The sequence below is a fragment of the Lynx canadensis genome, chromosome A1 (assembly GCF_007474595.2).
Source record: "Lynx canadensis isolate LIC74 chromosome A1, mLynCan4.pri.v2, whole genome shotgun sequence".
In the NCBI taxonomy this organism is placed as follows: Eukaryota; Metazoa; Chordata; class Mammalia; order Carnivora; family Felidae; genus Lynx; species Lynx canadensis.
The window spans coordinates 212,609,097-212,634,475 of record NC_044303.2 but is presented as its reverse complement, the minus strand read 5'-3'; the positions used below and the strand labels follow the sequence as shown (position 1 = coordinate 212,634,475).

The 25,379-nt window shown below is 42.0% G+C and overlaps 1 protein-coding gene across 2 annotated transcripts; it reads right to left on the bottom strand.

The window, feature by feature from the left end:
• Nucleotides 1–795: 795 nt before the first annotated feature.
• C1QTNF3 (C1q and TNF related 3) lies at nt 796–24,992 on the bottom strand. 2 transcript variants are annotated; one of them, XM_030331659.1, is made up of 6 exons: nt 24,391–24,992; nt 18,354–18,465; nt 16,201–16,355; nt 11,323–11,452; nt 6,190–6,289; nt 796–2,711 (listed from the first exon to the last, which is right to left on the bottom strand). In XM_030331659.1, exons 1-6 carry the CDS (start codon nt 24,691–24,693, stop codon nt 2,552–2,554), a joined length of 960 nt encoding a protein of 319 aa, XP_030187519.1. In that variant the 5' UTR covers nt 24,694–24,992; the 3' UTR covers nt 796–2,551. The 2 variants fall into 2 exon arrangements, with proteins under 2 accessions (XP_030187519.1, XP_030187529.1); XM_030331669.1 differs by having other exon boundaries at nt 24,610–24,992.
• Nucleotides 24,993–25,379: the final 387 nt, after the last annotated feature.

The window sequence follows — 25,379 nt, the reverse complement described above, 5'->3', positions numbered from 1 at the left end:
TGGATAGAGAAGATGTGGTACATATACTATGGAATATTACTCAGCCTTAAGAAAAGGATGAAATTTTGCCATTTAAGACAACATGGATGGACCTAGAAGGTACCATGCTAAGTGAAATAACTCAGACAGATAAAGATAAATAATTCACTTAGATGTAGAATGTAAAAAACAAAGCAAATGAACAAACAAAACAGACCAGAGACAAATTCAGAAAACAAACTAGTGATTTGCAGAGGGGAGATGGTGGAGGGTGGCGTAGAACGGTGAAAAAGGTAATCGGGATTTTTTTTTAAAGTTGGTTACTTAGACAATACCTACCTACCATCGCCTTTTTAGGGCCTCAGTTTAATGAAGACTTGTAAAATCAATCTTCCAGATATAATTCTGGTCATGGGTAAATTGCAAAACAGTCAATCTTGGCCTTCTCCCACATTCCTTAAAAAATCACTCTTTTTTCCACCTGGGACCTATTTGCAAGACTGAATAAAGTCCTTTCCACCTGACTGCAATGCAACTGGGAGTCTCTACTAAGAAAAAAATTAGAATTTACATCAACATAGTAAGACCTCATGTATGTGATAAAGATCCTGACCCCTTAGAGGTATTCAGATTTCATTAAAGGACCTCCAAACATCAATATCATAAAGTTTCAGAGGGTTGAAGTCAGAACAATGGAATAACTGAAAAGTGGAGTATTTTGTAGATAAATAAGTTCTGTGCCCATATCATTGATGTATGGCTGTTTACATCATCTGCATGAAAATATTTTAGCTTTGTGTTAACAAACCATGATGATTTACAATCAAATGGCTATTCAACTTTATTAAGGACCTTATAAAACAGTACATTTAACAAAAGTATGTTTCCACACAATGCTTTTACATTTTTCTTGCCTTAGTTGTATCTAAAGCTAAGCCAATATCTTCTTCTAAGGCAGTTTGTTAATGGTATGTGTTCTTTAGAAATGAAATCTCTTTGGGCAACATGCAAAATTCAAATATCTATTGGCAATACACTTTTACAAAATATTTATGATGTTTAGAAATAGTAAACCTAAACACCCACAGCTCCAGGGATGGCAGGGAACATACACACAAAATCACGAAGACATTATCAACCAGTCAAGCACATTTTGGCTAATATCCAGTCACTTTAAAATAGCATTGCTTGTATTGGTCAGGAAAAGAGTTTTAAAATATTTATAGTTCAAAAGAAAGGGTCAAAGAACGGAGCAAGGAGACCACTAAGTTAGTTAATAGGGCAGCCCTACTTAATTCTCTCTGCTTCCAGCTGTAGGGGGTAATCAATACAATTAAACCCACAGTTTAAAAGCTTTTGTGGAAATTCAAATTGTTACAGAAAATTAGTCAAGGGCTAATTGCTTCCAAGGGAATTCATTAAGTGATATTTGTCAGAAAGGCATCTCTCTAGTGCCTTTTAAATGTGATTTGACCTCAGGGTAAACACATATTCCAATGATACTTTCTTTACTTAAAAGAAACCAGTTTGGGGTACTATCTTCTGAACTTATCCCTTTTGGGGAGGGATAGGCAAAAGTCAAGGAGCACAGCTGCTTTATAAATGTTGCTTAAATATGGTAATCAAAAAAGTCATATCATTGTTTATTTTTGAAAAGGTTAAGAGATTTTATTTTATGTCTTCTAAATGGAATGCCCTTGTATTTTGCATCCATTAGTTTGACTGTATATAACTGAGTTTACATTTCCTTGAAATGACATGTCAGTGTGTGTAAAGTTTATTGGGGTAATTTCTAAATTGAGAGAGAACTTCACATATATCTGTATATGTGGATCTAAGCTCACCTCAACTGGTTCTGCAGGCCAGAACCAACAAAGATCTATTTTAATCTAAGAAACTCAATGGAAAAAAAGTCAATATAATAAGTCAGACCTGATAAACTCAATTTTGGATCATGAGAAAATTTTATATCCAAAAATACAAGCCATTACAAATCCAGATTTAATTACAGCAGTATCCTTATAAAAAAGGAGGAGTCCATTATTTATGGGCATTATGAATACTTTTCCTATCTAAAGCTATCTAGAGTTACTAAAAATATCTATACTTCATTCATAAAAATTGACCCACTGGATCAAAGTGTTACTTCCCAGTCTAGGCTTTACAAATGTTTCTGGTAACTTGGTCCTGGCAAGTGCCCCTGCTCCTGCTGGCTCCATCATAATCACTGCACCCTATTCCTTGAAACGTTATAAAGAATGATGAGCCTCAAACCTCAGGAATTCCCGAAAGTTGCTATTAAATTAAAAACGGAGTAGCCAAATTCTTTGCAAATGAATTCTTTGATGAGGAAAATTATTTCCAACCTGTATCAAGAAGGGAATTTTTTTTTAGGTGCCTAGGGAAGAGTAAAGGTGCTGAGTATATTAGTCAAGGTCACTTGGGAAGACAATTTTGTGGATTCTTCTTCTGAGCTCCTGAGTAGAACCCTCAACTCTAATGTCCTTCAGCTCATACCAATACCAGCTTAGCCATAAGTCTTCCCAAAAGTAGAGCTGGTCTATTCATATATTTATTTGGTTTCAAAGAGCAGGAAGCCTGCAAAGGTAGAGAAGCGCTGATGGTCCCCATGAAGAGCGCCATTGCCCATTCTCAGCCAAACCTCATCCCCTTTGGCCAGCTTCAGTACTGCATGGTTGCTGGATGTGTCCGATTTCCCCTTTGTTTCATAGCTGTAAGGAAAAAAAAAGGCACCAGCTACTTAGTCTTTGCAGTAGATAGCCACCTCTTTACCAAAATATGTCCTCCCCTTCTCCCCCAAACTCTCATGCATTTGAAGTCCTGTGACTAAGCTCTCTAAATGGCACGTGAACAGAAATGACATGTACCACTAAAAGGATTGGCCGATACAATTCTCACAAACACCTCTCCTTGCCTCTTCCTCATTATGACTGTGTGGAATGCTAATGACAATGACCAGAATGACCTTGGAAGCAAAGTATTGTAGCCTGAGTTATTGAAGACTAGGTAGAGGCAAACTCTTTCTCACTTGCCCTGACCGGGAACAACCACTCTGGACTGTTCAATGAGAAGAAAAGGGATTTCTATTATGTTTAAGCCATTGGGTTAATGTTGCAGCAGCTTAGTCTACCCTAACTTATTGGTACTGAAGGAGCATTCTGTTATAAACTAAATTAAACTAAAATATGAACTAAAATATGTTGTGTTTGCTCATGGTCAGGCAGAGAGCACTGAGGAAACAAATATTGTGGGCTTGAAAACTGTAGATCCATGTTGTGCTGTGGCAAAACATTTAGGAAAACATCTGATAACATGGAAGACAGACCTTATGTCTATCAAGCCTATACACTAAGAAAGGAAGTGACTGGAAAAGCCAAAATTCTCTTTGCTGCTTTTAGTGAGATGTTTCTACAAAAGATGAGAACTGACATGCTTGAAACACAGGAAGTAGAAAGGGTGAGTCTAGAAAGTTGAGGCCTAACAGGGCTGGAAAAGCCAAGTGCTTATACCAGAAAGAGCAGAGGTAAAATTGATGTTGTCCTATTGAGATCTCTCGTTTAATATGATAGACACAGCCTGTGACATAACCTGATGGATTAAAAATATTGCCTTTCGGGGCGCCTGGGTGGCTCAGTTGGTTAAGCCTCTGACTTCAGCTCGGGTCTTCATCTCACAGTTTGTGGGTTCGAGCCCCACATCAGGCCCTGTGCTGGCAACTCAGGGCCTGGAGCCTGCTTCGGATTCTGTGTCTCCTTCTCTCTTTGCCCTTCCCCTGCTCACGCTCTGTCTCTCTCTCCCTCAAAAGTAAACATTAAAAAATTAAAAAAAAAATATTGCCTTTCTACCCAAATCTATTGTTTTAGAAGGCCTTGTGGTAGCCACCACTAGTCAAGACAGAAAGGCATGAAGATAAGGAGTCAAGGAAATAACAGACGGAAAAACTATCTGTCAAGAAAAGAATGTTGGGTGTTGTTTACCAACACATGTAACTGACTGGCAGCAAATAGCACAAAAGGCTGCTAAGTGTCTGAGGAAATGATATTACTCAAACCTGGCTTACAAAGGGCTTGGGGTGTTTGACTAAATACTCTTAGCCCTCAAATTTGCACCGGCAGGAATTGGGCTGTGAAAGACCCCAGGGAAAATCTATTCATCTTTTAGATGTAGCCATGGAGACAAATAAATAAGGAAGATCCTCCCAGAGGACAGAATCAGGGACCGAAGAGAAAACAGCCAAGGGACGTCTGAGTAGCTCGGTTGTTTAAGTGTCAAACTCTTGATCTTGGCTTATGTCAGGATCTCAGTGTGAGAGATCAAGCCCTGCATGGGGTTCCTTGCTAGTGTGGAGCCTGCTTGGGATTCTCTCTCTCCCACTCTCTCTGCCATTCTCCCATGAGCACAAGCTCTCGAGACCATGCACCTGCACTCTCTGTCTCTCTGAAAATAAATTAAAAAAAAAAAAAAAACAACAGCCAAGAGACTGATGTGATGAAAAGAATTGTTCATTCCTAAGACTCAGGGCTTGGAGCTGGTTGCATGAACTACAGTTTAGGCTGTCTTCCTTGGGGATGGAGGTGGGAAGATATATATTCTAAATGTAGGAAGAATTCTATTGAATTCTCTGCCAGAGGGGCAGAGGAGCCTAGCTGTTCACCAGACTCCATTTCCCTGCTTCCAGAGGAGGAGTTCTATGTTTCCTTGCCATCCTTGCATTGGTTGGGGGGAGTTAGGGATGGGGAAGTATGTGTCTCTGTTCTCTGAATAGAATATATGATGCGTAAAAATTTTCACAAGCCTGTTGCTCTTTTCTCCTTCTGACTGTGGCAATGACCATGACCAACGAGAATTTGAAAGTCAGTTTTACAGGCGAACTGCTCTCACCACTCTGTGTCCCTGAAAACCCAGATGGAGCACCTCCCTCCCAACCGCCACGAAATCCCTCCTGTACCTTGTCTGCCTTGTCCTTCCCCATCCTAGATCTGGTCAAGCCACACAGAGCTCTGCATTGTGTGAGCTACCATATTCTGGGTCTCTATTTTGCAGTAATTTCACCTACTCATCTTTCTCCCTTTTGGTTTTTCAAAGACATCTTTGCACCAGAGGCCAGGCTCCTGAAGAAATGGCATTCCTCCCAAGTTTTCAAAAATGACAGAGGTTAGATAGTAACCACAGTGTTTTTGATAGATAACTCACCACCCACTTAGTTATGGGAAAGATGTTGGTTCTCTGCCTCTTTCCCCCACACTAAGCTTATATCAGAACAAGTTGTAATATTTCTTTTTAAAAGTAATTTTTTTAGGGATGCCCGGATGGCTCAGTTGGTCAAGCAACTGACTTTGGCTCAGGTCACGATCTCCCGGTTCATGGGTTTGAGCCCCGTATTGGGCTCTGTGCTGACAGCTCAGAGCCTGGAGCCTGCTTCAGATTCTGTGCCTCCCGCTCTCTCTGCTCCTCCCCTATTGGCACTCTGTCTCTCAAAAATGAATAAATGTTAAAAATAGTACTTTTTTTTAGGGATGCCTGGGTGGTTCAGTCGGTTACGTATTGGACTCTTGATTTCAGCTCAGGTCATGATTTCACAGTTCCTGAAATTGAGCCACACAACAGGCTCCGCACTGACAGTGTGGAGCCTGTTTGAGATTCTCTCCCTCCCTCTTTCTCTTGACCCCTACCCACCTGTGTGCACACACAATCTCTTTCTCAAAATAAATAAATAAACTTTTTTTAAAAAAAAGTAATTTTTTTACAAGGAACTCTAGGATAAATATCAGAGTGGCAGCACAGCCAAAAGAGAGGGGCCTACTCTGCCAGCTAAGGAAGATGGTGGAGAAGACCATCAATAGGGCTAAACTCTGGCAAAAGGGGTGGGAGGATGGGAAAACAGAGGAAAGGGCTGAGAAAGAAGAAAAGAAATTATGAGTTAAGAAAAGAATACAAATGATTAGTTATGGGGAATATTGTTAGTAATTAGCTCAAGGCCTCTTATCAACCTGCTTATTCTCAGGTTTATAAGATTTATTTCTTCCCAAATAGTAATTATAATTGGGCCATATATTGGTATATAGGAGCTCTCAGTAGTCACAAGGCTCATGTCAGGCTCTGTTGATTCCTATACACTCCCTGGCACTTGCCAGCCTTTGAGCAAGCAGCGGTGGCATGGATGAGACTGTGATAGAGACGACCACCCACCTGTACATGCTGAAGACTGTATTGCCATTGTGCATGAGGTACACATATACTTCTTCAACATCCTCGTGCTTCATCATGCTGAAGGTGAAGAAATACACACCTGAAAAAGGCAGGTATTTATCCACATTTATATTAATGTCTTGTACATTGAGGACCGAGACATATGCCACATAACTTCACATTTTTTGTTTATATTCTATATGGCATGTAGGTTCTTCTTGGCCTTTATTTGTATGAGTGTTCCTTTGTCTGTTCTCATCTTCATGGTACTTTAAACTTTTTGAGACCTTCCCAGTGTGTGCACTGTGTGTCCTTAATAAGACTACAAAGTCTTTAAAGGATGGAGTAATTTGGGCTGTATCTCACTCCCTCCTCTTCCCAATAGCATGCTTACAGTGAAGTATATGCTATTCTTAGGTATAGGTCAACTATCATTAGCACCTGCCACGGGACTCATATAGACAAGGCATATAGCCCTGCATGGATGAACGGATGACCTCTGTAGCCTAACAAAATGAGCCAAGTGTAGCATTACAATGGATGAGTAGACCCATCACAGAGATGTTAGCCAAAGATAAGTATTATAGCACAGATAATACTAATAGTTCTGAAGAAATAGTTTTTGTAACTTATCATGTTATTCATTACTCAGCAGCATGACCTTGCTACTAGAAATATGGATCCTTCTCATTTGTAAAGGACGAACATATTTGAAGAGATGTGAGTTTTCTTGTAAGATTCTAGGCCACCTAACAGAAAGGAACTTAATATGGCCTGATACACCCTACATGCCAGTGTAGAAAATACCTTCACTGAAAGATTTAAGAGAATCCAAAAGCAGAGAGATGAGCAAAAAGGAAAATCTTCCTAACTCCAAATGATGTGGGATTTGAGAGTGCGTTTGGAAAGATGATGAATACACATCATCAGGCTCTTATGGATTTCCATGCTACATTTTTAAACTGATGACCTTGTCTTGGCCCACGTGAGCTGCTATAACAAAGTGTCAGGGACTAAGGAGCTTACAACAACAGCAATTTATTTCTCACAGTTCTAGAGGCTGCAAGTCAGGGACCAGGGTGCCAGCATGGTCAGATGAGGGTCTTCTTCCAGGCTACAGACTCCTGATTGTATCCTTACATGGCAGAAGGGGTTAGGGGACTCTGTGGGGCCTCTTTCATAAGGGCACTCATCCCATTCATGACAATTTTGCCATTGTGAGGTAATCACCTCCCAAATACCCTACCTCCTAACACCAATAAGTTGTGCAATAGGTTTTCAATGCCCAAGTTGAATGCCAACCTTCAATGCCCAAGGTTTTCAATGCGAATGGATTTTGGAGGGGCACAATCAGACCATAGCAGCAAGCCTTGTAAGGGAAAACCCCAGAAACATCTTTTTTTAAAAAAAAATAGTACTACACACTTCTATGTTCCTTATCAAAGGTGCAATTAAGTAAGATAGAAGCTGTAAGGACACCATGTTGAACCACCTGCTTTTGACTCAAGTTGAACCAAGTGAAAAAGTGTGATTATGCTTCATTTAGCACCAGGCTCACATATTCAATATACTCAAAATAAAGGAACTGGTGTAAAACTCAGTCCTATCCATTCATATGCCTAGAGATTGGTTCACAGATGAAAAGGAAAGTCAGATTAGAATTAGAGGACTCAAAGTAGTTTATGTGTGTTTAGGTTTTTATATTTTACAAAACTTCTTATTAGATACACACACATGCACACCTGTGACAATTTCTAATGCCTCAAGAAGATAAAGCTGGAACCAAAATGACAGGAAACAATATTAGTTTTCCTGAAAAAATAATGACTACTATACAAAATAGATTGCAGAAGCATTTTAGAAAGAGCAGACTAAGAAATTAGATGGAGAATAAATGAAACGCCTAGAGGTGGAAATATAAAAGTGAATACATATTATATCCACATATGGCTTCCTTCTGCAGGGGAAGATACTGAAGATGTGAGGCAATACACTTACAGTACAGTTTTTAGGTCTTTGCATTACTGTAATTGCAAAAATCAGCCTTCTCTGTCTCATCCCTCCCAAAGCTGAAAAGTATAAAATGGTCATTTTGTAATCTATTGGATGAGTTTTAAAGTGAAAGACCAATGATGGTTGTTACCATTAGAATTATGCCCAGCCCCAGAGAGCTCTGAAAAAACTACTAAATCTTTGAGCTTCAATTATAAAGCCCTTGAGAGCAGTGGAACCTTTGAGCATATCTAGGTGATTATGGGAATTACAGCACAGAAGAGTGTTTAACAAAATAGTTATAGGAAATTTATAAACCTTCAGAGCAGAAAATCATATAAGAAGGTTTAAAACTGACTGAAGTGTGATGAAAGATTGCTTCCATCATTTTTATGTCTGTTTCTGAGTTTAACTGGGTAGAAAAAGAAAGGCATTAAAACACTTGCATCAAATTTAACACGGCCATTGCATTTATCAGAATTTTCTTCTTTTCCTTTCTGGATACCATATAGAGAAATAAGGAGAACTGAAAACAAACACCAGAAAGAATCCATCTTCCGTAAAACTAGGAGGCTGAAAAAAAATCCATAAACTTAGATACTTGCAAGTCTGTCGAATGCAACAGACAACAGGCAGAGTCACATGGAGGCAACATGGGGGCTTGGCAGGGAGTTCTGAGGAGGGCCAAGCAGCAGCAGACCTCAGTTCCAGAAAAAGTACCTTCCCTGATGGAGAAGGGTCACTCTGAAGTACAAGTGCTAAAAAGAAGCTCTTATGAGCAGGGCCGAGATGAAGCCGGAGTTATGTTTGGTGGGGGGTAGGGGTGGGGTTGCTAGATAAAGTACAAAACGTGTGGGAAGTGGTCCTGAAGTGGAAGATTTCAGAATCCACCAGCAAAAATAAGGCTCCTAAAGGCAAGAGGACCAGAAGTGCAAGGCTGGTTTCAGAAGTCTTCGAAGACCCAGGGCTGTCAGAGGAGGAAGAGGAAATGTGGCCACACAGAGAAAACACACATTAGTTCCATCCTGAAAAGAACAGAGTGAATCCCTTGGTGCCAGGAGAGGGGACCATTGAGTTACCAAGCCTGGAAGTATGCTGGGGTCCCTCCCCCTTCCTGAGAAACTACTGCATGTACTGGTCTAGGAAAATCCAACTCATCCAACCATCAGCTAATTTTAGAAAGTAGAAAAGAAGAGCAAAAGCTACCAAGAGTGGAAGAATACTCACCAAGAAGAATGTTGTAATGTAGTGGATGGGAAATGTAACTAAATACTCCAACATGAGTTTAAAATATGTTAATGAAGCAAATCCCTCTATGAAAGAATATGAACAGAATGTAAGAACTCATGGCAGAAATATCCAGACAAGAGAAGGAACTACAAAATGGGACTAAGGGTTAATGTAAAACAGAAAATGTAAAGAAAGTATCACAGAAACAGGACAGAAGAAATTGGAAGAAGCAAAAAGGAAAATCCATCCTCAGATTATGTAATTAAGGACATGCAGACTAGTGATAGAGGAGTGTCTGGGTGGCCCAGTTAGTTAAATTTTAGACTCTTGGTTTTGGCTCAGGTCACACAGTCTCACAGTTAATGAGTTTGAGCACCAAACTGGACTCTGTGCTGACAGTGCAGAGTCTGCTTGGGATTCCCATTCTCTCTCTCTCTCTCTCTCTCAAAAATAAATAAACAAACATTAAAAAAAAAGAATAGTGACAGAAAAGCAAACAACATGAAATGGAACTAAAGAGCAGCAAGAGGTTAGAGAAAATAAAAGATACAGAAGACAGACTAAGAAAAGTTAAAGATAAAACCAACAGACTATAATTAGAGTCCTTACGAAGTTAACCAGTGGTAGGTCTACTAAGATGCAGGGGGACGGGGTTGGGAGGCTGCTGGTGAGTGGTTAACCCCAAAGGGGAGGAGTATTTTATCATAGACATTGTTTAGAATTGCTGGACTATGATGACAATAAAAATGGAGTTACCTTTTAATTGGTCTTATTATGCTTTAAAAATATCCCATAGGCACTATGCCCACGTATTGCCTGATTCCTAACACAAGTCAGACTGTTCCTAATGCTACCCCACTTGAGTACAACGATAAGAAAAAATAGTATTTATATCTATATTTAAAAATATAATTCAAAGGAACTTCTCAGGGCAAAAAGAAGGCTTACATCCATGTATTGAAAGGACAGCAGGAAAAGCCCAGAATGATCAGCTTGTGGTGCCCAAAAGTAAGGAAGTTATAGGGGCTGAATGTTGGCTTCCGAATAGGCCCTTGTCCTAAAGTCCCCAGGAGCTGTGAATGGTACCTTATATGGCAACATGGACTTTGCAGATGTGATTAAATTCAGGATCCTGAGATGGGGAGACTATCCAATTACCCAGCTGGGCCCAAGGTAATCACGCTGTCCTTGAGAGCCCAGGAGGTCAGCATCTGAGAGGAGGGGATGTTGACAGTAGAAGGGAGAGGGAAGCCATGTGGCTCACAGAGAGGGCACGCTGACAGCCTCTCAGGCTTGGAAGAGGCCAGCTAGCAAAGGAAGAGGCATTGCCTCCATCTTAACATCAGCCCAGTCAGACCGATTCTGGACTTCGGGCCTCCAGAGTTACAAGTGAATAATTTTGTGTCATTTTAAGCCACTCAGTTTATGGTAATTCATTAGAGCAGCAATAGGAAACAAATACAGAAGTGCTCAAGAAATTTTAAAAATTTAAGTAAAAATTATTTAAAGGATCAGGCCCTCTTCAGGACAGTGGCATGGGAGGATACTGTTATGGCACATTAAACTGTGAGAATTATGATCTTAGGACTTTTAAATGCCCTCTTAGGGATTATTTGCTTCAGTTCAAATAAGAGTTAAAAAACCTTAGTAACCATGGTTATCGTTTTTTTGTAAAGCATTCTCGTCTTTTTGAATTCTAATTCATTTACTGTGAAATCCAACAGAAATCCATATATGGGCGGATTGTTTTCACCAGAATCAAAGAATTCTCAACTCTCTAAGTGTCTTCCTTTCTTTGTTTCCTCTCCCTTCACCCTTTTCTTTCCCTCCGCCTTCCCTTCCTTCCTTCTTTCCTTCCATCCAGATTGCTAGATTGATTAACTCAGTCATTCATTTATTTTTACATCTCACCTGATACTGGGGCCCCGAATCTACCAGTCATGACATCAAAGAAGTTCCCAATGTTGGTCTCAACGCTGCTGAAGATAATCCCGCTGTTCTGATTGCTGAAGTGAGTTGCCAGAGAAGCCATGAAGGCAATCTAAGGAAAGAGTTGGGCAGTTAATAGGAAGTTTACCTTAAAGGAATGAGGTTTTTACAAATATAAGTTTATCTCAACATTCTTTGTACTAGCTAGATTGGAAATAAACAGAGAAAGAATTAAATAAATCACAGTAATTTCTAACATTTTTATGCTACGCAGCCATTAAAATGATATTATATATCAACAGTTCTCACCATGTGTTTCAAGGAGTATTGAACTTCTAAAGGCTTTTTGAAATATTAAAATCCTAATACCAGGAAAATTTGGATGAAATCTACTTATAGTTATTAAATGCACATGAGCATGTTAAAGGATCTGAGAAGGACTGCTTCCAGATAACCTTTTAATTTTGCTCACCTATGTTATTTTTTCCCCCAAATACCTGCGATATTATGATTTATAATAAATACACATTTTTTTTTCTTTGTCCTGGCTTCTGGCATAGAGTTCCTGAAACCATCCGAATATTTTAAGTGTTAAGAGAAATCAGGTGGTCTTTTGTGATGTTAATGAGGTGACTTTGGCAAAGCCCCTAGGCAACCTAAAGATGGGGGCTGTTTGCCAGTGAAGCCCCCCACGTGATTAGAAACTTTGGGCCCCACCTCTCATCCAGGAAGGGCAGAGGGGCTGGAGGTTGAGTTCAATCACTAGGGGCCTGCGATTTAATCAAACATGCCAGTGCAATGAAGACTCCATAAAACTCAAAAGGAAGGGGTTCAGAGAGCTTCCACGTTGGCGAACACGTGAAGGGGCAGGAGAGTGGCCCTCGGTCTCTGAGAGGACATGGAAACTCCCCAAACCTGGCCCGAAGCATCTCTTTCATCTGGCTGTTCCTGAATTATAAAAAGCAGTGACTGAGTAAGTAGAATGTTTCTCTGAGTTCGTGCTAGCAAATGAACTGATCCTAAGGAAGGGGTTGTTGGAACCTCTCCTCCATAGCCAGACTGTCAGAAGCAGAGATGACAACCTGAATTTGCGAGTAGCATCTGAAGTGGGGGCTGGGGGCGGGGGCGGGGGCGGGGGCGGTGAGTCTTGCTGGGCTGAGCTTTTAACTTTGGACTCTGGTGCTGTCTCCAAGCAGGTAGTGTCAGAACTGAGTTGCACTGTAGGACACCCCGTTGATGTAGGACAAATATTTGGTGATGTAAGAAAACCCCCCACCCTGGAATTGCACCATTACTGGCCAGTCACATTTGAAAATCAATGCCAGTGGTGCCTGGGTGGCTCAGTTAAGCAACCAACTTTGGCTCAAGTCATGATGTCTTGTGGTTTGTGAGTTCAAACCCCACATCAGGCTCTCTGCTGTCGGTGCAGAGCCCACTTTGGATCCTCTGTCTGTCTCTCTCTCTCAAAAATAAATAGACATTAAAAACAACAACAACAACAACAAAAACCTATTGCCAATCCCCCATCCAAAGGAGTCATTTTAACTGAGTGTGAGTCAGATCAACACATTCTTTAACTTGCTGGGACCACCTGTCTTCATAAAATGGGAGTTTTAAGGGAGGGGGTGAGAGAAGAGAGAGAATGAATAATTTGAAGTTCTGAAAGACTCAGGGGTCTGCTCTGAAAGCAGGCCTGGGAGAATGAACACAGAAAGGATCTGAACAGTCGGAAAAGACAGCATGAGGGCCCTGGACACAGAGGAAGGGGAAGGTAGGGGTGACACCAGAGGAGGGACTTGGAAATAAGAATGAAGGGGCCTGGAAGTCACCCTTCTTTACATGCTGCCTGAGGCCAATCGACCCTCCTCTACAAGTCCTCCTTTAAAACATGTGAAGGTATTTCTCCCAATTAGTACATTGCAGTTATTTATTTATTTTTTTAATGATTATTTATTTTTGACACACACAGAGACAGAGGGTGAGTGGGGGAAGGGTAGAGAGAGAGAGGGAGACACAGAATCTGAAGCAGGCTCCAGGCTCTGAGCTGTCAACACAGAGCCCGACGCGGGGCTCAAATCCACAAGCTGTGAGATCATGGCCTGAGCCGAAGTTGGACGCTTAACCAACTGAGCCACCCAGGCACCATGATACATTGTAGTTTTAGGGTGAAATAGCTGATGCAGTAGTTTTATAATTGCCTAAGATAGGATCCATCAAACTGGCTACGTCAGGGCTCCCTGGCCATTGTGTAACCATCACGGGTTTGGAGTTAGAATTTCTATCTTTGGGAATGTTAATCATCCATCTTATTGGACACCCTTTACCTGGCCAAATGGCATGTGGCTTCTTTGTAAATTTCTGCCAGCACATTGATCCCAGTTTGCTAAAATCAATAAACAGCATTCATTTACAAGTGACAAAACCCCAAAGCAGTTAGAGAAACACAAAAGACCTCTCGGGTTACAACTTAAAAAACAGGAGGCCCAGAAAGTTGATGGAATTTATCTGCGGTCAAACAACCACCAGATATGCCCAAATAAAAGGCAAAGTTTTCCCCCCAGTTGATCTTTCAGATTAAAGTCTCTATATTCTGGTTCTTTAAAAGTCTCTCATGCTATGGTATGTTCTCTCAATGACACACAGGCCCCTACCTTTGATGGGTCCACTGCACAATTTTTCATCTTTTTTTTTTAAATGTTTATTTATGTTAGAGAGAGAGAGAGACAGAGTGTGAGCAGGAAAGGGACAGAGAGAGAGAGGGAGACACAGAATCCGAAGCAGACTCCAGGCTCTGAGCTATCAGCACAGAGCCCCACGTGGGTCTCGAACTCACAAACCTCAAGATCATGACCTGAGCCAAAGTCAGAGCCTTAACTGACTGAGCCACCTGGGCACCCTGTGGATGGTGCACTAGCAATACACATTCAGTGGAAACCGTACTTCAGGTTTTGATTTTAGATTTTTTCCCTGGGCTATGAACACGTGGCAGATCCTCTCTTGTGATGCTGGACAGGGGATCAACAACCGATGATACACTTACAGCCATTCTGTACCCACACACCGTTCTGTTTTTTTTTTTTTTACTTGTAGTAGAGTATCCAATAAATTACATGAGATAGTCAACACTTTATTACAAAATAGGCTTTGTGTTACATGATTTTGCCCAACTATAGGCTAATGGAAGTGTTCTAAGCATGTTTAAGGTACGCTAAGCTAAGCTATGATTTTTGGTAGGTTAGGTATATTAAGTGCATTTTTTAAAAGCAGAGTCCAACATGGGACTTGAATTCACAACCCTGAGATCAAGACCTGAGATCAAGACCTGAGCTGAGATCAAGAGTCAGACCCTTAACTGACTGAGTCACCCAGGCACCGATTAAATGCACTTTTGACTTACCATGTTTCAACTTAAAATGGGTTTATCTGACATAACTGTTAGAAATAAGCCTGTTGACTCAATCAAAGGAGGGATGTGGAGACTCAGAGCACAGTGAAGAGAAGCTTTATTCAATGTTCTTGCAAGAGCAGGTGTCTGATAGATAGGCAGGCACACTTGGGGCAGTTACAGCAGGCAATTTATCTCCTAGCGTGCTAGTCCCTTCCCTGGTTCCTCATTGGCTGAGCACTACAGAGGTTACACCCTCCCCGGGACGTCACCTATGCCCATGTAGGGCAAGGAGGAGTCTGATTGGAACAAACTATATTCCCTGAGGTGATGCAGGAACTTTCAGTCCCTCCTCCCTTTATTCTTTAGCGCTTATGGCAAAGCCCATGAAAATAAACCCATGAAAAGGAGAGGGGAAGTGAAGTGTCTAAGGGTTTGGAACTCCATTGTTGGGGGTGGGGGAGGGTCGTACATATTTCCAATAGGTTGTAAATCTGCTGTTAATTAGCATAGTTTTTATTTGGTATTTCTGAAAATGAATCATCTCCCTTACTTCTCGTAGTAACCCCATCATAAGTTGAGGAAGACCTGTATTTTATTTTAATCACAGTCATATTTCATATCAGCCAAAAACAACTTTAGTAAAAACTGTTTTCAATGTTGATAGGAATCCCTTGGAAAAATCGATTTAAAAAATATCAGCCAGAAAATAAATAAATACCCAAGATTTAGTCATTTTCTTGGTGACATAATCTTACATTTGCAAATTTTAGATGTTATTGGCAACTAGAATTTTGAACATCACTTAAAAGAGAAATAAACAGACAAATGAGCACTTAAGCTTAGGATAAAATATCCAATTATAGCCTCATAAATAGATTCAAACACTTTAAACTGAAATGAATATCATCAAGTCTAATCTAATCTAGGGTGGATCACTTAAAAATAAAATGTCTCTACTGATAAAGAAGATTGAAAAATTTAAATAAAAACTGTGCCACAAGGTCTTGAGTTGATAGAGAATACTTACACATTAGTATCCATATATGTGATTTGAATTGATAAATGTAACAAAATTAATAAATAAGATATTGTAAGTAGACATTTGACCATTCTATTTATACATCTAAACATTTGTATATTTGAGTTGCCAAAAAACCTTTTTTATTAAACACATCTTCTGATTTGGAAAATGGGAGATTAGTTGATACTCAGGGCTGCCCATGGATTTGGTCCATGAAGGTTGTTGAATTTCAACCTTAAATGCCTTCCTAAGAATGATTTCAAAATGCTCTTTGAACAACACAGGCTGCCTGAGGGGGGCAGGGGCGGGGAGGGATAGGAGGCATTGAGTAAAGCCAGAGGCATACTGGCCATTGGCCATTGGTTGAGGGCTTGTCTTAAGAAGTACTCAGGCCTTCTGAGTACTCAGGGCAGTTTGAAAGTCACACAGAGATGTGCGCAAGGAGATTTACCTGTAGTTCCGGAGGAATCCCTGGGTAGCCCTTCTCTCCTTTGGGGCCATGCTGCCCCCGTTCCCCTCGTGGCCCCAGGTCACCTTTGTCTCCTTTCTCACCTTTGGCCCCTTCATGGCCAGTGGCTCCATTATTGCCATTGTTCCCATGGTTTCCTGAAATTACAAGCAGACATCATCACAAGAGAAAGCCTCCATCACTCACACCCACCTTCTATTTTTATACAAATGCAGACCCTTTCTTCATAAAGGTTCAATCTCAGTTGTAAAAGAAGACCATTTGAAAGCAATCCTGAATGCAGCCAAGGGGTCATCATCAAATCGGATTTCTTCCACATGGGACACTGAAGACAGCCTTCTTAGGTATCAAGTCTCCAAAGCCTGTTTTTCTCATAAAGCAGGAATTGGATGAAGAATTTATGAGGACTGATTATCAAAGTATCATTTATAATAGCAAAGATCAGAAACCACTTAAGTGTCCACCAATACTGGAAGAGCTAAATAAAAAAGAATACATCCAATAAACAAGGCTATATAGTCACAGAAAAAGAATGCTAAAGAAAAATATTTAATAATATTTAATAATATTCAGACACTTTAAGATTAAAAGGTTATGAACCAATAGAGATAGAATGATGTTAGGTATAAATAATATTTATCTATTACATAAAAATATTTCACGTTTTTTTTTCCTGAATGGATGGAACATGACTGGCTTTTGTATCATCCCATGTATCTTTTTTTGTCTCTTTGCATTTTTCTACAAAGGACACATACCACTTTTACAACTGAGGGAATGTAAAATCATTGCTAAAAATTTTAACAATAATTTGAAAGCAAGACTTGGATAATGATTTCAACTCTTTGCCACTAAGAGACAATTCCTACTAGTCTTCCTTTATTTTATACTTGTTAAATTTTACACACTTTTGCTGATTATTTTCCATGCTACCTTTGGTCAGTTATTATGCCAGGCTTGCAATCCTTCCAGATAAACAAACTTTGGCCGTGTTTACAAGTCAATGGACTAACAAAGCCATTCTGATTGGGAAATATTTGGCCAAGGCCAGCCTGTTCTATAAGCTCGGAAGAGTTTAGCCCTCAGAATACTTTAGAGGAGTCTGAATATTCTCTATCCACAATTACTGCACCTGCTGGCTGCTACCATTGACATCCCATGACATAGATTCCAAGACAGTAATCATAGTTTAAAGTCTAACAGAATGTTTTCTCATTTTAGATTTGGTTTCATAAGAGAAGCCACTCAAAAGTACATAAAAAAATTAAACCTCATTTGATAAATGTTAATATCAATGAGGGTAAGTTAGAGGAGAGCAAGCGGACTTCTGTCAAACACTGAGAAAAAGTCCTAGCCCAGGAAGGGGTAGGGGAAGAGGAAAATAATCCTCAGATGGATCTGGGAGCCTAGAGAATCTAGGCTACCCTTTCCTTGGCTGACCCCAGATACTAGCCAGTTCTCAGAAGCTCTGTGCCTGGGGCACACTCAGTAGAGTAGGATGGCTGAATGGAGCCCAACAGCATTTCCCATGCCACTATGTGGTACCGGAGCCCAAAATGTTCCCATGAGCCCAAGAGAGGCATGAAAGTCAACAAAGAACTGAACATGGAAAGACTCTGAGGCTCAGGGAAGAAAAACTTAGCTGGACATAGAATCAGATAGAAGGATGTGTGACTCAGCGAATGGTACTGTGGAGATGGCTCTAACCAGACCGACAGGCGCGCATCTCCTCCGCACCTTCACTTCGGAAGTTCCCTGAAAGTTAGCGCATGGTTGCATGAAGCACGTTGTGGCAGAAACACTGAAACAAGAGTATGTCCAAATAAGATCGCATAGTTCTGTACTCCATCCTGGTGAAGAATCCCCGCTCCCGATGAATCTGGTGCCCCAGAGCTCTTCACACCTTTGGGATTCTGCAAGCGGGATAAAAAATAAATTCTATGGATTTGATAGTATATTGTTCCACCTAATTGGCTTAATAAATCCAGGGCTCTCCCAAACTCTCTTTTGGATTTCCACACACGCTGTTCGGACCACACGCAAGTGAACCCAAATTATTTAGATTCACCTTGACTCCTATTTTGGCACAGTGCACAATTAGACTGGCAACAGTGCCCCGTCTTTCTCATCCTTACCTGGAATGCCAGGGGGGCCGGGCGGTCCAGGGGGGCCTTGGTAGCCTCGGAAACTGTACTCTCCGTGGCAACATTTGCTGCAGTCCGGGGGCAGTCCTCCGGTTTGTGGAGACTTTAAAAAGATACAGAGAAAAGTTTCAGAGAATGACACTTGGGAGTAATTAGGATTTGTGAATTTCCTCTGGTCTCAGCCCTTGGGTAAGTTAAACTCCAAACACCCTACAACAACATCAGAAAAGATGGTGTGGCATGGGAACTCGAATGGCAGGGTAGCTGAAGGGAGCTGATGACTCAAAGGACAAGGAAGCCAGCGGGTCAAAAGAAAGGCATGTTTTCTGGAAGGAGTGTGGTGTTGGCAGGGGGTGGGGCAGGATTTCTGGGAAGACTGTCCTGAGGCTACCAGTGACAGCAAAAGAGGAGACCCCTTCAGAGTGGATGTGAAGGCACCCCTCTCTTTCCCCGCTGCCAGCACCCTCGCATCTAGCTTGTTTGAGTAGATGACTCTCAAATGATAAGAATTATATTATCAACTTCAAAGATGGTTATTAAGACTTTCTGTATTCATGATACTGGGGTAAGGGTTCTTAGAAATTTTGAATTGTAATGCTACCTTTTCAGCCACTGCACACTTAAATTGCCTTAGGAAATTAAGGAAACAAAGCGTTCATTAGTCCAGTAAATTTGTATTCATTATCTACATCTTGAACAACTTTAACTCCCTCTGAATAGGTGTTCAACTAAGGGGCATCTGGGTGGCTCAGTTAGTTAAGCATCTGACTTAGGCTCAGGTCTGATCTCATGTTTCCTGAGTTCAAGCCCAGCATCAGCTTGCTGCTATCAGCATTTGGATGCCTGTTCCCTTTTCTCTACCCTCCCCTGCTAGTGCTCTCTCTCTCAAAAAAAAAAAAAAAAAAAAAAAAAAAAAAAAAAAAAGATAATAAGTATTTAACCTCATGTTCTGTTTCATATTTCACTTCAAAATTTTAAATGATTTTCACATCGTTCAAGCCAATATTCAATGAGTACTTAGTGGGCACCCAATGTATTCAAATATGACACTGAGTGGAATTGCTTATTTATTTAAAGAAAAATCTCTAGGGGTGCCTGGTTGGCTCAGTCGGTTAAACGTCCGACTTCGGCTCAGGTCATGATCTCCCAGTTTGTGGGCTCGAGCCCCGCATCGGGCTCTGTGCTGACAGCTGGGAGCCTGGAGCCTGCTGCTGATTCTGTGTCTCCCTCTCTCTCTGCCCCTCCCCTGCTCACGCTGTCTCTCTCTGTCTCTCAAAAATAAATAAATGTAAAAAAAAATTTAAAGAAAAATCTCTAAACTCTATGCTTAAGGTAAAGGAGCTATAGCTCTAGCGGGAGAGTTAGATTTGCTTATAAGATTTAGTGTGTCATTAAATTGGTAACTTGTTTTTTAATTATATCATGCAGAATAGTCGTGGAAACTTTCCTAGACATGAGTCTAGGTCTTTTGAAATGAGTCAATCGTCTTTTGAAAACAGCACATTGTTTCTAAAGGATTCATTAGAAAAGGAAGAGAGGGAGAAAAAGAGGGGGGTGGGGGAAAGGAAGGTTTTAAAATTCACGTTTTCTCTATCACTAGAAATCCAAGCAGAAAAGTGAGTCAAGGCTTTGCATTGCTGCACATTTAGACTTCGCTTTTTTTCTTTTCTTTCTTTTTCTTTTTTTTTTAAATCAAAAATGGTCTTGGACTCTTTCCTCACTCCCTCATTCCTTTTTCCTAAAGCCTTCCACCAAGTCATTCAGGGAAAATGCAAAACAGCCAGCCCAAGCATTCTCTTGCATCAGCTCAGAGCTCCAGTCTCAAGTGATCAGGGACCACAATTTGAAGCTAACCCCCGTCTCGTCTTCTGCCCCCCAGACTCCACACTGCCCAGATATGGGAGTCTGTAAAAACTTTTTGTAAAACTGGTGAAGGAAACAAAAATCAGCTAAAGGAGGTGGTCTGAGACGGGCAAGTTCAGACGCTTGGAAATCCAGACACCACAGCACCGCCCCACCTTCCAATCCAAGGATGCAATGTGAGAAGTAAGTATTCCATAATTTCCTGGTATGATTTTGCTAATGTGAAATACAGCTTTTTAAGTTCCAAGAAATCCAAGGCTCTGCCAATAATGGGCTTTGGGGAAGAAGAAGGGAGGGGAAAGGAGGGAAAATCCTGACATGGACCCATTAAAGAACAGAATTGAGTCACTGAGATGTTAGGAATGTTAGGAAGATGGCTGTACTGGAACCAGAACTCCCATCTCAGTTCTGTGTGGCTTTAGTGATGTCACTGCCCGCCCCCCCCCACCCCCTCCCACCAGGCATCAGTTTTCTTGTCTACTAAATTAGGGCACTGGGTAACATGGTCATGAAGTTTCTTTCCAGCTCTGAGAGCAAGCAAAGATACTAAGGTCTTTTCCAAACCCTCCAATAATGGCTTAGAAAGATTTTATTCTTTTTTTTATTAATTTTTGTAAATGTTAATTTATTTTTGAGAGAGAGAGACACACACACACAGTGTGAGTGGGAAAGGGAAGGGGCAGAGAGAGAGACACACAGAATCCGAAGCAGGCTCCAGGCTCCAGGCTCTGAGCTGTTTTTGGCACAGAGCCCAACGCGGGGCTTGAACCCATGAACTGTGAAATCATGACCTGAACTGAAGTCGGATGCTAAACCGACTGAGCCACCCAAATGCTCCAGAAAGATTTTATTGTTAAAGTTGAGTGTCTGGGTGTGAGAAGTTAGCTCCAGGAGTTAGGACTGCTCAGTATCAGAGCTCACTAGGACTGGGGTGTGTGCCCAAGCTACTTGGGAGTGCCTTGAGAGCAGAGAGCTGCCACCCCAACAGGGAGGGTCTTCTGATTTCTACTAGCTGGGCATCTCCTGAGAGTCCTTCACAACATGTTCCTCTGGCCTGGTGTTTCAAAATTCAATCCAATGGAATAGTGCTTGTGAGCCTTTGAGGGACTCTTCGACCAAGCTGGATGGGATGTGTTCACTCAGAGGTTATCACCTAGGTAAGGGAGAATTACATACTGGGGAGTCACTACATATCTCCCTCTTACCATCTCTCCTAGGCAGGTCCAACTGGAAAGCCAAAGACACAAAAATGAGCACCATGGGAGGAGGTAGGTGTCTCTAAGACAAGTTCTGTACGTTTTATAGATGAAGGTGATGGGGCAGCTACTCAGATTTGAGCTCTGCTCTTAGTGAGTGACTTCTCAGAAAGAAAGCCCACAGCTCCTTCTTTACTGGAAGAAAGAGGGAAGAGAAAGGAGGAGGGAGGTGGAAAGAAGGGGAGAAAGCATCCATGAGAAGGAGGGGAGATTGATAAAGGTGACTGACTAAGAACTGCAGAGAAGAAACTGCCAGGAAAAGAAAGACCAAGTCTACTCTCCCCTGATCTCTGCACACTCTACCCACCCCAAAACCCATGGCCAGAGTCCTCTTTCTAGAACACACACCAGATCACCTCACTGCCCTGCTGTGAACAAACACAACTTTCGATGGCAAACTAAGGTCTGAGCTCCTTAACCGGCCAACAGAATCTTCCAGGCTGGCACTAAGATCATCCCGCTTTCCACCCACAGCTCAGGAGCTCCAGCCACACTCATTCATCCCAGGCTTTGCTGTCTCACATATTTTTAAATTGTATTTCTTGTATGAGTAACCATCCTTTTTGTCTCGCCTTTGAGATCCAACTCAGCGGCCACCACCACTCTGACACTTTCTCCCCAAATGCCTTATTTGCAGAGATTTTGTTTATCATATGGTATTCAATTATCTGTTCATTTATCCCTCAGAGAGCCCTGCAGAACTGTCTGGACATAGGCTTGGACATATTTATTCCCATCGTAAAGCTTGGTGCATAGTAGGGGCCCAGGAAATCATTGGTGGGAGAATGAATGAAGAGAAAGAAAAAAGAAAAGAGGTGGGGGACATAGGGAAGAAGGGGAACACAGTAAAACCTGAAATGCAGTGTGAGTCTCCATACCCATTGGCAGGCATGTCATTATCGAAGATCTCCAGAATATCAGTGAGTCTAAATCTCCTCAGTATCTCCTATTAGGTTGTCTGTCTGTCTGTTGGTTGGTGGTTGGTTTTGAAAATACGTCTGGAGCCCAGGAGGGTTCAAAAGCCCCTCTGACTTCAAAAAAAAAAAAAACCAGAAAGTGACTTTTTATCCTCTTGCATCTGACTCCAGCGTGCTGGCTGCCTCCCACCAGAAGGTAGGGCAAAGTAGAAATGTAATTTGGATTCCAGTGGTCTTCTGGGTGTTGGTTGCCAAGAAATAACAACAAACGATAGCCTACATCTGCCTTCTGCTGCGTCTGGGGGCTCACACAGCGAAGGCCAGGAAGGGCCCAGCAAAGATCCCATCCACTGAAATGGAAAGGCCAGGTCAAGGTTTGGACAAAAATGAAAATATCTTCACCACAAAGGAAATACAAAGTAGCATTAGTCACCCCCTGGCCAAAAGATTGTCAGATGGGGCAGGGCCTGGGTGGCTCAATAAGTAGAGTGTGTGACTCTTGATCTTGGGGTTGTGAGTTCGAGCCCCACATTGGATGTAGGTTACTTAAAAAAAGAAAAAGGATCGTCAGATGAAAGGACAATCTCTAAAAGTGGCCTTTGAAAATAAGATTGTATTTGGAAGTTATTTCTTTTGTGACTCCTTACAGAAACAATTTTTTCTTGACACAGCCTCATGGAACAGTCTGGGATTCTGCATTGTGCTGTTGAGTTAGAAGTCCCAAGTTAGGGGCACCTGGGTGGCTCAGTTGAGCGTCCGACTTGGGCTCGGGTCTTGATCTCACAGTTTGTGAGTTCGAGCCCCATATTGGGCTCTGTGTAGACAGTTTGGAGCCTGGAGCCTGCTTCGGATTCTGTGTCTCCCTCCCTGTCTGCCCCTCCCCTGCTCACACACTCTCTCTGTCAAAAATAATAAACAAACGTTAAAAAAAAAAGTTCAACCCTGATTTAAAAAGAAGAAGAAGAAGAAGAAGAAGAAGAAGAAGAAGAAGAAGAAGAAGAAGTCCCAAGTTAGCCCCAGATCTATAGCTGATCATGTGTGGAATTTCAGGCTGATCATATCTCCAGCCTCAACCCAGACTTTTCAGTCTGTGATAGGACGGGTTTAGATTTCAACTGCATGAACCTTTTCAGGGACTATTTAATGCAAAGACACAGTCAATTGTTGTTGTAAAACCTCTTTGTTCAAAGTTCCTATCATTTGAAGTAACTCTTATTGTCCCCCTCATCTGATTTCAACATACTAGATGTGGAGAAGGTAAGTCAATATCCATTTTGTCCAGTTCTTAATGTTTTAATTAAATGGAGTGTCACCAATTGACAATTCACTACACTGAAACCTTACCTCACTCCTGTACTACCCCCAAAAGAGTTAAAGATGTTTCCTTGGATGCCGAGTTTACACCCAGGGAAATAAATCAAGTTCTTTGTGATTATCAGGCATTAAATCACACAATGAAGTTTGGCTTTTTTGGACACATGTAGTCTTTTTTGTTCTAACTCTTTGGTTCACAGGCTGAACAGAGAGGCTTAGCAACCCAGACTGCCATAAATCAAATAAACAGGCCTGGCATGAAATGTCACAGTCAACTAACACATCAAAGTGGAAAACTCAAAGGGCAGCCTCTCCCTGCTGGGAAGGATTAAGAAAATCCAACTCTCTTAGGATCTGCAAAAGATCCGTCTATCTGCATAGGTCAGCACTACTTTGCACACTAAGAGAGCAGGAAAGAAACTAAGTCACAGCACAGCAGGGAGCCCGCCGCTCCGTTCTCCTTTCTCCTGGGGGACACTCTGTCTCCGCACGTCCTCTGCTGATTTTCTAACAGAGACCACAGTCCCCCTGGTCCCCCAGAGCAACCCAGAAAGACACCCACAAGCAGTCTAGCAAACTTCTAGAAAGCACTGATCCTAAGAATCATAGCCGAAACAAGAACAATAGCCAAACTCATTAAGCTTTCACAGTAACCCCTTAGAAGAGAATTCCGAGTACCTGGCCCCAGAATGGGGTGATCTGGGCTAGATCATCTACCTCAGGGTGCGGTAGCTCATCCGGTCTCAGGGATTTTAGGTCTGCAGAAGTGTTATTATCCACAGTCCCAGTATTAGGATGGCTCCGCTCTCTCACTTTCTCCCTCCGGGAGCCGCTACGGCCAGTCTGCTGGTGGCTTTGCACTATTCTCGCCACCACTTTCTTAGCTCTTCCGCTCACCTCCATGTATTCATCTTGACAGAGGCAAAACGGGAGGAAAAGCAAAGCCAGCAGGTGCCAACAGACGAGCTGCCTCCCGCGCATGATTGTCAACAGAGCCCCAGAGCCTCCCAGAGAAGACGGGCGAGGCTCCTCGGGCAGATGCCAGGGCTGGAGATGAGAGCTGCAGGCGGCTGGGCGCTTTTATACTTCGGTGTGTAATAAATAAGGCTGCAGGCATGCCAGAGGGGAAGCAGCCCTCCTCCCCGGGCAGGACAGCCCCCATTCATCCTTTCCCACCCCACAGGCCGGCGGATTTGTGTGCACAGCTCCCGGTTGGTGGGGTTCATAAATGCCACACCTTGGCACATTTTTGTTAACGTGTGAAGAAAACACACACGACCAGCTGGAAACAGAGAACGTGTGTCCAGAGCTTTGCTTTTGTGATTAGACGTGCGTCTTCGCGGTCAGAGATGCCTTTTGGAAAAACCTGTCCTCAGGCTTGCCAGGAAATGCGGGCTTAACTGGATCAATTCTGTCAGAAATGGCAGGGGGCGTGGGACTGGTTCAGGGCAATCAAGAGGGCTCTGGCACTCCCCTTGTACAGTGACTGCTTCCCCACTGTGCTCCACTTAAAGGAACTCATTTCTCCTTTCAGACACCAGCAGCAGAAGGCAGTTGGGTGACTCCAGAACACTGAGCTGGCTTCAGGTTCAGAGCGTCTGGATTTAGCAAAAGCATTTCCCGGTCCCAGGTTATATTTCCTTTTCCCTTGTGTTTCCAAAAGCCGA